We start from the raw sequence: 13,224 nt of genomic DNA, 5'->3' as shown, positions 1-13,224 counted from the left end.
AGAGGGAAGGATATGTAAAGTGAAGACATGAAAGATTTTAAAAGACCAAGCTGAACTTCTAGAGATGAAAACTTGTTTGAAATAAAAAATGCATTGGGTGGGATTAACAAGAGATTACACATTCCAGAAGAAAAGATTAGTGAACTTGAAGGAAAAGCAATAGAAACTATCCAAAAATGAAACACAGAAAGAAGACTGGAAAAAAGTTAACAGGGTATCAGTGAATTGTGGGGCAATATCAAGTGATCAAATAAACCTAGAGCTATAACTGGAGTCCCCAAAGGAGAAGTGGAGAGGGACCAAAGAAAATTTTAAAAATAACAGTTGAAAATTTTCCCCAGCAATCCCACTGCTGGGCACACACTGAGGAAACCAGAATTGAAAGAGACACGCGTACCCCAATGTTCATGGCAGCACTGTTTACAATAGCCAGGACATGGAAGCAACCTAGATGTTGATCGGCAGATGAATGGATAAGAAAGCTGTGGTACATATACACGATGAAATATTACTCAGCTATTAAAAAGAATGCATTTGAATCAGTTCTAATGAGGTGGATGAAACTGGAGCCTATTATACAGAACGAAGTAAGTCAGAAAGAAAAACACCAATACAGTATATTAACACATATATATTGATGGGGTCGCAAAGAGTTGGACACGACTGAGTGACTGAACTGAACTGAACTGATGGAATTTAGAAAGATGGTAACGATGACCTTATATGCAAGACAGCGAAAGAGACACAGATGTAAAGAACAGACTGTTGGACTGTGTGGGAGAAAGTAAGAGTGGGATGATTTGAGAGAATAGCATTGAAACATGTATATTATCATATGTGAAATAGACTGCCAGACCAGGTTCAATGCATGAGACAGGGTGCTCAGGGCTGGTCCACTGGGATGACCCTGAGAAATGGGATGGGGAGGGAGGTGGGAGGGAGGGTCAGGATGGGGAACACATGTACACCCATGGCTGATTCATGTGAATGTATAGCAAAATCACCACAATATTGTAAAGTAATTAGCCTCCAATTAAAATAAAAAGAAAAAAATTAAATTAAAAAAAAGAAATTTCCAAACTTGATGAAAACTAAACCCATAGATTCCCCCTCCCAAAAAACAAACTTTAAACACAAGAAAGATGAATAAAACTACACCGAGTCTCATAATCAAATTGCTCACAAATCAATGACACAGAGAAAAATTTTAAAGCAGGCTGAAAAGAAAGACAAGAAAAAAAGTAAAAATGTTTTTCTTGTCTTAAGATTGGGAACAAAATTAGGATGTCTAATCTCACTACTGCTGTTCAACTTTTTACTGGAGGTCTTATTCAGTGCAATAAAGTAAGAAAAAGAAAGGTATCCATAGTGGGAAAGAAAAAGTAAAACTGTCTTTATTCACAAGACATAGCTGTCTATGTTAAATATCTGATAGAATCTATGAAAAAGCCATTAGAAGTAATAAGTGAGTTTAGCAAGGTTGTAGGATACAAGATCAATATAAAAAAAACCTACCATATTTCTTTATACTAGCCATAAACAATTAGAAATTTAAATTTAAAAAGCATTATCAATAACGGGGCTTCTCTGGTGACTCAGTGTTAAAGAATCCTCTGCTAATGCAGGAGATGCAAGTTCAATCCCTGGGTCGGGAAGATCTCATAGAGAAGGAAATGGCAACCTCCTCCAGTATTCTTGATTGGGAAATCCCATGGACAGAGAAGCCCGGTGGGCCACAGTCCATGGGATCACAGAAGAGTCAGACATGACTTAACAACTAAACAACAATAACCACTAATAATAGTATAAAAATATGAAATATGGAGGGATATATCTGACAAAATATGCAAGACCTGAACACTGAAAACCATGAGACACTGCTGAGAGAAATTAAGGAGGACCTGAGTAATGGGTCAAAATGCTATGTTAATGAATTGGAAGACACAATATTGTTAAGATGTCAATTCTCCCTAAATTGATCTATAATTCAATGCAATGCCAGTCAAATGACCAGCAGGCATTCTTTTTTGGTAGAAATTTACAAGCTGATTTATATGGAAAAGCAAAGGACCTAAGAGTGCCAAAACAAGTTCCAAAAAGATCAAAGTTGAATGGATAATACTACCTGATTTCAAGATTTATCATAAAGGTATAGTTATTCAAACAGTGTTGCATTGGCATAAATATACACAAAATATCCCCGGAATAAAACAGAGTCCAGAACTAGATCTACAGATATACGATCAGTTATTTTTTCAACAAAGTTGCAGAAATAGTTCAACAAATGGTGCTGGAACAACTGGATCTCCAAAGGCAAAAAAACCAACCACCGAAACCACTATCAACAGTAAGACTTTAATCCTTATTCCACATTATATACAAAAATTAACTCAAAAATTATAGTCCCAAATCTAAGAAAACATAAGAGAAAATCTTTGTGACCTTGAGCGAGGCAAATGTTTCTTAGATGAGTGACACTAAAAGCACTATCCATAAAATAAAAAATTTATAAACTGGACTTCATCAAAATTTAAAACTTCTGCACTTTGAAAGGCACTGTAGAGAGAATGAAAAAACAACTTACATACAGCAAGAAAATATTTTCAAATCATGTATATAACAAAGGACTTGTATCCTGAATGTGTAAAAATTCTACATAATAATATATTAAAAAACCAGCCTAATAAAAAGATGGACAAAAGATCTGAACAATACTTAAGAGGATCTATAGATAACACAAGCACATAAAAAAAAATCTCAACATCCTCAGTCATTACAGAAATGAAAATTAAAACCATACCTAATAACCAAGGAGAGAACTGTAAAACACTGATAAAGGAAATTGAAAATAATTCAAAGTAATGGAAAGATATACCATGCTCTTGGATTGGAAGAATTAATGTTGTTAAAATGGTCATACTACACAAAGCAATCTTCAGATTAAAAAACAAAACAAAGCCCACCCAATGAAATGAAGAAGACAGATCACACCAAGTTCCTGAGGATACAGAACAATTGGAGTGCTCACACACTGCTGGTGGGAATGCAAAATGGCACAACTTGTTCGGAAACCAGTTTGGCAATTTCTTACAAAGTTTAGCATGCACCTACCACATGGCCTTCTCTGGCAGCTCAGCGGGTAATGGGTCAGTCTACCACGCGGGATACCCAGGTTTGATCCCTGGGTCGGGAAGATCCCGCTGGAGAAGGAGACAGCAATCCACTCCAGTACTATTGCCTGGAAAATCCTATGGACAGAGGAGCCTGGTAGGCTGCAGTCTATGGGGTCGCAAAGAGTCAGACACGACTGAGCGACTTCACTTACTTACTTACCACATGGCCCAGTCACTTCACTCCTAGATACTTATCCAAGAAAAATGTATATGTTCACACACACACCTGTACGCAAGTGACCAAGGCAGTTCAGTTGTAACCCTAATAAACGGAAACAACCCAAAAGTCTATGAACAAGTGGGTGGACTAACAATGAACAAAGCGTTGTATATCCATACAATAAAACATTACTTAGTAATAAAAATCAATGAACTATTGATACATATTATAACATAAACGAATCCTAAATTAATTATTCTGGGAGAAAGAAACCAGACCCCTTCCCTCTCCCTAAAAAAGTATATTTTGAATAATTCCATTTATATAAAAATCTAGGAAAAATAAACTAATCTTCAGTGAGAGACTACCAGTGTTGCCTGGGCAATATGAGGGCAGAGAAGGGCAGGAAGGAGAGATTATAAAGGTTTATGAGGAACCTGTGGGGATGATGGATATGTTTGTTATCTTAATTTTGGTAATGGTTTCATGGGTGTATACAAATGTCAGAGCTTATCATATTTTATACTTTAAACACATGCAGTTTATTATATGGCAATCATATTTCAATGAAGCTGTTAACTTTTAAAATTGATTTAAATTGAATAAAATTAAAAATTCAGTTCATCAGTTATATTAGTCACATTTCAAGTTTTTAATTGCCACATGCAGCTCGTGGCTACCATGGTGGACAGTATCTGTGTAGGACATTTTCAACACTGCTCAGGGTACTGTTGGAAGCAGTTGGTCTAACAGACACATTAAAAAAAGCATCTCCTTCTTTCACTCTTCCTCCATCTACTTTCCCCAAACTTCAAACATGGGATCAAGTATGGAAGCATGGCATTGATACATAAATTACAGGAGAAAATTTTAAAGCAGATTTTATTAAGTTTAATGTAACCTTAATATAAAAGAAACCTTCTATTCATAAACATATACAGCATACTATTTTTTCATTTAGTTATCACAGCTTCTACAGATTACATTAGCTTCTTCCAAAGCTCAGGTAGAAGGAGATTTTAAACTAAAATGACAGGGAAAAAATGAAACAGACAATACTGTCTTGGAGCATACTTCTTCCTTATAAGCAATGTGGTTAGAGCCAAAATATAACTCCTAGAATAAATATTTTTTCATATACTTACAGATATTTTATGTCTAAAATATGTAGCATGTTTCAGAATACACCACATAATGCAACTAAATTTTCCTATTTAAAAGTATCAAGCATATAACTCACAATAAATATAATCATATGTTTCAACTGTAAGAGCAGATGTAAAAAAGAGACTTTGGTATATACAGAAATGTTTCACATTCAAGAAACAGTTTATAAAATGAGGACAGAGAAGTTGTTAAACTTAGTATTCTTACTGACACTTTTCCTTCCCTTCCTATAGCTTTCATTTTTGAGATGGGTGGTTTTATTAAAAAAAGACTCAATCTCTCTTTTCTGTTCCCCCTCATGCAAGCACGCACACACACACACACACACACACTGCACCCCCCCCCTCCATACCCCTTGTAGCCTACGGACTTGGGAGGCAGAGTCTATGTTTGCTCTGTGTTTTTGTTTCAATATTCAGAATTCAGGGCTGGAATCTTCAACCTTCCCTGTTTTAAAGCCTGATACACTAACCCTTTATGCACTTTGATGTCTGAGTCATCTCTTAGAAATGGAATACAGAAAAATGGAATTGAGGCTGGGGGGAGAGGGGAAGCTGGTCGCTAGTGTAGACCAATCAACCAAGACAACCCCCACAGTGTATTGTAGTAGATAAGCAAGAAGTATAAAAATAGAACCCAAGTCCCTCTGTTGTTCGCAGAAGCAGAACTCACAAGCCAGTTTCACTTACTTTTTTACACCGGCAGAGCCATTTTCCTTGTTTTCCATGTCAACAGATAGCATGGGGAGGCTGCAGGGTTCCTTTACTTCAGCAACTAATCAATAAGGGAGAAAAGCTCGTGTTTAATTCTTTGAAAGTGAGAGAAGAATATATATTCTGAATCGGAAACATAATGGTCCCTTTTACAGCCTCACACCAATTCACGTATATGTTTGCTTAAATCTCCAGTTCCCTCAGCGATTGGAGAGATGTGATTAAACCTAAAGAATTGGAGGAGACAGATTGGGGTGCTTTCATCTGTGCTGGCACTCCCTGCCTCGACAATAAGCATTTGCAAATGAAATTGAATCCTTGTTCAAAACAAGTGCTGTGTGAACTGGCACAGCTTCTCCCAGTGCCAAGCTCTCACTTAAGACACTGCAACTCATAAATGAGTCAAAGTCGACAAAAACAATCCCCCTTTTCCTCCCCTTTCCATCTCGGGCTGTGATTTCTTTTTTTCTTACTGTATTTTTTTTTTTTCTGTCCACTCCCACTTCTCCTCTATTTTTTCACTGCGATGCAAAAGAGCACTTAAAGCTTTTGTCAGCAAATATTCCCCTACCTCATATATTCTCAATGAAAACCTTAAAAACCTGTCTGTGAGATGGTCATGCTCTGGTAAAGCTGGAAGCTCAGGAAAATGTCAGATAGCCCTTAACACAGAAAGGTGCTGCTGGTGTGTGTGTGTGTGTGTGTGTGTGTGTGTGTGTGAGAGTGTGTGTGTAAGAGAGGGTAGGCAGCTCATTAGATTTATGTAAAAATCATCAAAACATTCAAGGAGATATAGTAGCATCCATCACTTCGTCTTTTTGTTTAGTAGAACACAGAAAAAATAAAATCCCTCTGCAATTAATATGCAATTAGCAAGATGAAAAAGCTACGAACAAAACTGCTGAAAAAAAAAAAACTAGTTCTGAAACGTGCTTGTTCTTCTACAGCTGAAGCCATAAATTAAATACATTTCCTCTCAAATCACTTTATACTTCGGCACTTCTTCCCTAGGGATTACTCTGACATGACAAGTGCACCATTTAGTATATTCACAAGATTTTATCACTGTTACAGAAGTAGATGATTAACAAATAATACTGTAAGTGTGGGATAATCTTCACTGCTGACATACACGCACACACACACACACAAACTTCCAGGCACTACACCACTTAGATCATTCATAGAGAAATCCAACATTTAATATACATCTAGATATTAACATACATCCACACACCGTTACAGAGTAGACAGAAGATAGTGCTGATTGCTCCATGCCAAAAGAATGATTTCACTTCAGTTGGAAACTGTTACACATTCACCATTTTCTAAGCATCTCAGAAACAAAACAAAACAAAACACACAATGATACTCTGCAACACCACACTACATAGTCTTATTATTATTATTTTCTTTTCTTGTGGAAGAGTAAAAAGAAAACCTACCTAGAAGCAACTAAAACATGTCATTTTTTATAGGCTTATCAAGAACAGCCAAAGAAACCCCAATGTTTTCTTTCACAAAGTAGGCTGGCAAAGGAATTCAATAAGGAGGTACAATTTGACACAGTGAAATAAAACCAGGCTGGCTCTCAGCCAACATGACGTTAGGAATCACACACAAGCTGCACCAACTGCCTTCTGGTTCATGGCTGACTTTTTAAAGCTACAGTGTGCCTGTTCACTTTTGCTAACTACCTTCAACACAATTAGTGGAAGTGAATGAATCACAAGTCCCCACGCTGCAGAATTCTCCCTGCACCTGTCTTGATCAAAGGAAAACAAACTGTATCCAGAGGCTATTATTTTCTCCCTCCCCTTCCTTGTTTCTGCATCATATGTCTTAGCCGTTTTGAGCATGAATGCCATGTGTCAAACTATCTTTTTTCTTCCCTGTGGGAGAAAAAATAAGAGAAAGTCCAGTGCCTAAGGGCTATATTCAGTGAACACCCAGAAGCTGCAGTCCTGTGTTATTCATTTGCTGACAAAGTTCCCAGGGCTGGCTTTCAAGCTCTTTGTGAGAATAAGGAAAGCACTGCCCAGCAGAAAATCCTTTTACTTCATTATGCAGGAAGTAACATATTTCAGAGAGGATGCAAAGGAGATGACCAGATCGCCTGAGAACTCCCACATTCTTTAATTTTGGCATTCATCCTACCAGATGAAGTCAGCCAAAAACTCAAAATAAAACAAACTTTATTCTACGAAACAAAAACAATTAGTCTGGGAGGTTTCATTTTACCAGATTTCCCCAGTTGCGTAAAGAGCATAATTCAACAAATTCAACATTTCTTTTCTATGAGCACCTGCTACTATATTAATTACATATGAAAAAGAAGATTTGTGCCAACCCCCAAATTCATAGTATCTTCCACCATCCTAAGTCCCAGTTCAGGAAAGGGGAAGGTGGAATAAAGGCCAGGCATGATCTTTTGATTAAGTTACCCTGATCAATCTTACAGTTCTCTTGCTTGACTGGGAACTACTGCTCAAGGGAAACATTCCCATTCCACAAACATACTGTATATAACTAGAAACACAAATGATTGTCACTGAAATAAACAATCAATATTTGCACACTTTTAGGTCAAGATGTCAACAAAACCTCTCAAGGTAGGGCAGAAGGATCCTAGAAAAAGTCATTTCCTGCTGTAATACTGTATAGACTGGGCAGAATTGAGGAGAAAGCTGCTGGTCTCTCTTTTCTTTAGCAATTTTTAAGGGCACTAGAAAATCAGCAACTATAATCTAAATTTGCAATCTGAATTTCAAAGTCAATTTTCTTCCCCTTACTTACTGCAGAAATGGTATTAGAAATTTTCAACTTCTTGGAAGATCATCGCTGAGAAAAATTTCAAATGCTCTCTCTGCACATCTTTGCCATTGCCCCCTTGAAAGAGCAAATAATAATAATTTAGGGAAGACTTCTAAATATTCTTTTATTTTTGAGTACTATTTTTTGAGCACAGCTCAAACAAGTGTTTTTTTCTTTCTTGGTTTGTTTTATCACCAATGATCAAAATGATGAACCCTTCTGGAGACAGAGGACTCTTTCACCAACAGATTCCATAATGCTTTTGAACTTGATCTGAGGTGTCTAAACTGTTTTCCAACTAAATTCAAATGGAAGGGGGCTGGGCTGTGAGTCCTGGGGGCAAGGGATAGAGAAGAGAGTACCCTGACAGCACCGTCATGGCACTGCTTAGAACAATATTAGGTTCAGCCCACCACTCTTGAAAGAAGAGAGGCAAAGCAAGTGTAGTTATACTGACTCTCATCAGATACCCTCACAGGAGAAAGGATTTTATTTCTCCAAGAATTTCTTCCTACGTATAGAAGAGGGCATCCCTTACTGTCTTTCTTGTTGTGATAAAAATTTGCTTGTTAGACAAGGGTGTGGGTTTCGGAAGGTGTTGTGAAAAATAAATACCATTTTATAAAAAATGAGCCACATATCCTGGCAACAGGAGGTTTCATTCATCAGCTAATTTCTAATTTTGGAGTAAACTGACATTTGTGGGTATAAGAATCTATACTAGTACTCAACCACTTCCTCCTCACTCCTTCCAACAAAGTGATATTAACCCTCTTCTCTGCTAATAAAAATTAAGTGTATTTGTGTGTAGTGTGGTGCCTGGTGTGTGTGTAGGGCACAGCATAAATGTAGTATGTGTGATAAGCATATGCTGTGTAATATGTGTGGGTGTTGTACCTGTGGTATATGTGTGTGTTTGTGGTGTGCGTAGTGTCGTGGTATTCTTGTATTTGCAGAATGAGCAGTATGCATTGTGTTTGGCTGTGTGTGTAAGAGGAGTGAGAGAGAGAGATACAAACCAACAAGACCCTCTAATCCAGGACATCATGGGATGTGCTAAAGTAACTTCAGAGGTCCTCGTGCTGAGATTCCGGAGCAGTACTTTCAGGGACACTTGGAAATGGGCTCAGATAAGAAGGGAGATGGGTCAGGAAGAATGGGAAAGTGGTGCCTCAATCAGCTTCTTTTATTGATCTCTCACCCCCCAGTGAGCAAGCACCCTCCCGGGGGAACCATCCGCCCTGCCTTGCCTCCAGGTATCCGCCCGCAGGCGTCTCCAGCCCGGATCTCTGAGCGCAGACCTGGGTACACAGCGCTGCAGAAGTCATCTCAAGAAGTCGCCGAAGGGCAGGGCCGAGCTCAGCAGGGCCCTAGAGGGTCTCTAGGGGAAACTGAGGAGGGCCTGGAGAGGGGGCGGTGGGGGCAGAACATAGGGCAGGAGAGGGGATGCCGGAGAAACTCTTGAATCAGCGGTCACGTCCGACAGCCAAACGACTCGCTTGTGGCACTGGTGACAGAGGGGAAAGTTTCTGGCTAAGATTTTCAAGAAGAAATCATTTGTCTTTGGGACTGGGGGCTCCCCAGGGGAACTCATCTTTGGAAAGGGAGTAGGGAGGTGTGGCGCTCGGTAAGCGCCCAGCCGAGCCTTGCCATCTCCTGTTCCCCTCCTGCTAGCTCCGCCCTGCAGCCCCCGGGGAGCCGCAGCGCTCCACGGGGCCGGGCACGCTTCTGCCCCCACTTCTACTCCGGGGTGACAGATAACACACTCGGGGGGTACAACAAGCTGCAGGAGCACCGGACACACAGCAGAGACGAGGGAGGGCAGGGCAGTTTTTCTCGTGGCTTTCTTCGTTTCCTTCCATCCTGGACAGGGGGGGTAGGACGGGCGCGTTCCCAGTGCCCTCGTAGCACGAGCGATCACTTACCTCCCCGCATGGCCAGCGCCGGGAGGCTTTCCCCGGTGCAGAGCTCGCCGGCCGCCACGCGCCCAGCCCCAGTGCACCCGGCCGGGCGCGCGGGGCACGCCGGGACTTGTAGTCTCCGCCCTCGGGGCGAGGGTCCGAGGGCTGGGTCGGCGAGGAAGCTGGGAGGCCCGGGAGGGAAGGGATAGGGCCGGGGAGCTAAGAAGTAAAGGGAGGACATTTGCAAAAACTTGAAACTTCCTGGGAGCTGGAGGTGTGAAACACTCCGAGAGAGGTTTTTAAACAGGGAGTTTTCAGGCTAATACCATTTTCTTCCTGTCTTATTCGCACGTGGCAATTCTGATGAAGTTTTGAGCTGGGGTTTGGCAGTTATGACAAGCAGAGATTTCCTCAGGCCAAGTCCACATTAGAGTGTTACTCCTTTCACCCAAACATAACAAGCGGCATCCTCTGCTTGGAACACCTATTGTGTGGCTCACTCAGTTGAAGCTCTGGTCATGCAAAAGGAGAGTGAATAATTGCCCATCACATTTGGAGAGTACTTTACAAAGCACTTTTTACTGACTTAGTTCATTTTATTAGAACCAGAAAGCAACACAGATACGCGGAGGAAAGCTAAAAAATGCAAGGAGTCTTTTGTATTCGCACTTCCGGAGGTTGGGGATCCCCCACCCTTCGTCCTCCCCCTCCCACCCTTCGCCCTCACCGCCCCCCACCCCGACCCCCCAGCACAATTCTTTTTATCTTCCACCCCTTTTCTTAGCAGCTGGGAAGAGAGCGTAGGGAGGAGGGCTGTGTCGGATGTGGTGGGCGCAGTGAAAGAGGGGAGCCTGCTGTGAAGGACTTCCTTGAAAGAGCTGATAATAAATCTTTACTAAATATGGAAATAAGTGAGACCAAAAGAAGAACCTATGGATTGGAAGAATGAAGGGGGAAGGAAAAAGCAGGTGGCACAGATACAGAGACTGAATAGGAGGTAGTGATTAGGCTAGAGACAATATGAGAAAGTTGTATCCAAAAAATTAAAATGAAAAGAAAAAAAAAAAAGCAAAATCAGGGATTTTTTAGAAGCCAGATAGACCTAGAATCTTGCTGTTGTCCTTTTGGAGCTAGTTCTGTGACCTTAGGTAAGTTGTTTAACCTCCCCAAACTTCTTTTTCATCTTTAAAATTTAAATAATAATAATTCTACTATGAATAATGAATCATTCCTATCTTGTCATGTGGCTGTGCAGACTAAAAGTGAGAAGCATTTAATATAATGCCTGGCATATAATGAACACTCAATTAAACATTATAATTGAATGCTTATAATATGCCAAGTACTCTGTGTGTGTGTGTGTGTGTGTGTGTGTGTGTGTGTGTGTGTGTGTGTGTGTGTGTGTGCTTAGTTGCTCAGCCATGTCCAACTCTTTGTGTCCCCATAAACTGTAGCTGGTCAGTCTCCTCTGTCCATGGGACTTTCCAGGCAAGAATACTGCAGTGGGTTGCCATTTCCTACTCCACGGAATCTTCCTGACCCACATCTCCTGCATTGCAGGCTAATTCTTTACCACTGAGCTGCCAGGGAAGTTCCTAAAGCTAAGTATAAATAATATTATTAATAGATATTAATAGTGTCTGGAGAAACTCCTTTTGTGGATGTATCAAAAGATAAATTAGCATAGAAGTACTAGTTAGGAGGCTGTGACGATATTCTAAGTTATAGGTGATGAGAGTTTGAATTAGTGATAAAAAAGGAAGCAAATATGAGACACCTCAGGGGGCAAATGGACAGAATGGTACAATCAACTGGATTCAGGAGTGAGGAGTAGGACACAAAGATGGTTGTCCTTTCTAGATTAACTGGATGATGTCATGGTTGTCCTTTCTAGACTAAGTGGATGATGTCATTCACATAAATAGGTACAACTGATGGAATAACAGGTTTTGGAAGAAGATGACTGATTTTGGACATGTATAACTGGAGGCTTTCTGTGTCTCAGTGACAAAGTGGCAGTTGGAAGCGTGACTTTGCATACCATGAGTAGAAACGGAACTCTGAGACTTAGTTGAAGATCATGTGGAGAGGAGAAAGGTCAGCAGAGGAGGGCAGGGAGAGGGCAGAAGTGAGACTATGACACCAGGCAGGAACTGGGGGAGCGGAAAGGGAAAGGTGAAGGAAAGAGAAGTGAGGAGGAGCTGGTCAAAGGCCCCTGGACTTACAGACCAAGATCTCTTGGGATGAAAGTACCTCCAGGAGTTGGTTTGGAAATTCACCAGAGTGATTTTGCTTGTTCCAGTGATTGTAGGTAGGGAATTACTGGAACGTATTTGTTTGGGACAATGGCACTGTATATCTTGCAATGCCCAAGACGGTCCTGCTCAGCAAAGAACTGTCCCACATCCTGTGTGAATTGATTGTCCGGCTGCTCATTCGTGTAGATGAAAAAGCTGTTTATATTTATGTGAGTCTAGAATCTATTTTATATATAAACATAAACTTTTTCACATAGTGAAATGATAATGCCATTCCTGGACTTAGAATCAGCAATACAGTTCATTTTGTACTATCCATTTCATGATGATTCTACAGATGGTGCAAGCAGCTGACTGCTTTATAGGTTCTTTTAGTGTAGGGCTACCTGAGCAGTTCCACATTGAACCACATGTTTATATTTTAGTCAATCTAATCAACTAGGACCACAGCCTTGTCTAACTCAATGAAACCTAGCCATGCCTGCAGGGCAACCCAAGATGGGCGGGTCATGGTGGAGAGGTCTGACAGAATGTGGTCCACTGGAGAAGGGAATGTCAAGCCACTTCAGTATTCTTGCTTTGAGAACCCCATGAACAGTATGAAAAGGCAAAATGATAGGATACTGAAATAGGAACTCCCCAGGTCAGTAGGTGCCCAATATGCTACTGGAGATCAGTGGAGAAATAACTTAGAAAGAATGAAGGGATAGAGCCAAAGCAAAAACAATACCCAGCTGTGGATGTGATTGGTGATAGAAGCAAGGTCCGATGCTGTAAAGAGCAATATTGCATAGGAACCTGGAATGTCAGGTCCATGAATCAAGGCAAATTGGAAGTGGTCAAACGAGATGGCAAGGGTGAACGTCGACATTCTAGGAATCAGCGAACTAAAATGGACTGGAATGGGTAAATTTAACTCAGATGACCATTATATCTACTACTGCTGGCAGGAATCCCTCAGAAGAAATGGAGTAGCCATCATGGTCAACAAAAGAGTCTGAAATGCAGTACTTGGATGCAATCTCAAAAACGACAGAA

General features: G+C 40.6%; 1 protein-coding gene across 2 annotated transcripts in view; it reads right to left on the bottom strand.

Moving 5' to 3' along the window:
- SAMD13 (sterile alpha motif domain containing 13) overlaps positions 1 to 10,128 on the bottom strand; it is a 50,095-nt gene extending 39,967 nt beyond the window's left edge. The window contains exons 1-2 of one of the 2 annotated variants that reach the window (XM_005678169.2): positions 9,953 to 10,128; positions 5,190 to 5,274 (exon numbers count right to left, since the gene is read on the bottom strand). In XM_005678169.2, the coding sequence (XP_005678226.1) occupies positions 5,190 to 5,274; positions 9,953 to 9,962 (95 nt within the window). In that variant the 5' untranslated portion in view covers positions 9,963 to 10,128. Of the gene's footprint in view, positions 1 to 5,189; positions 5,275 to 6,658; positions 6,855 to 9,952 lie in introns of those variants that run through there. The other variant, XM_013962658.2, reaches the window with a different exon arrangement.

The sequence above is a fragment of the Capra hircus genome, chromosome 3 (genome assembly GCF_001704415.2).
Source record: "Capra hircus breed San Clemente chromosome 3, ASM170441v1, whole genome shotgun sequence".
NCBI classification, from domain to species: Eukaryota; Metazoa; Chordata; class Mammalia; order Artiodactyla; family Bovidae; genus Capra; species Capra hircus.
Note: the sequence above shows the minus strand (reverse complement) of the source record. Positions and strands in the feature narration are given on the sequence as shown.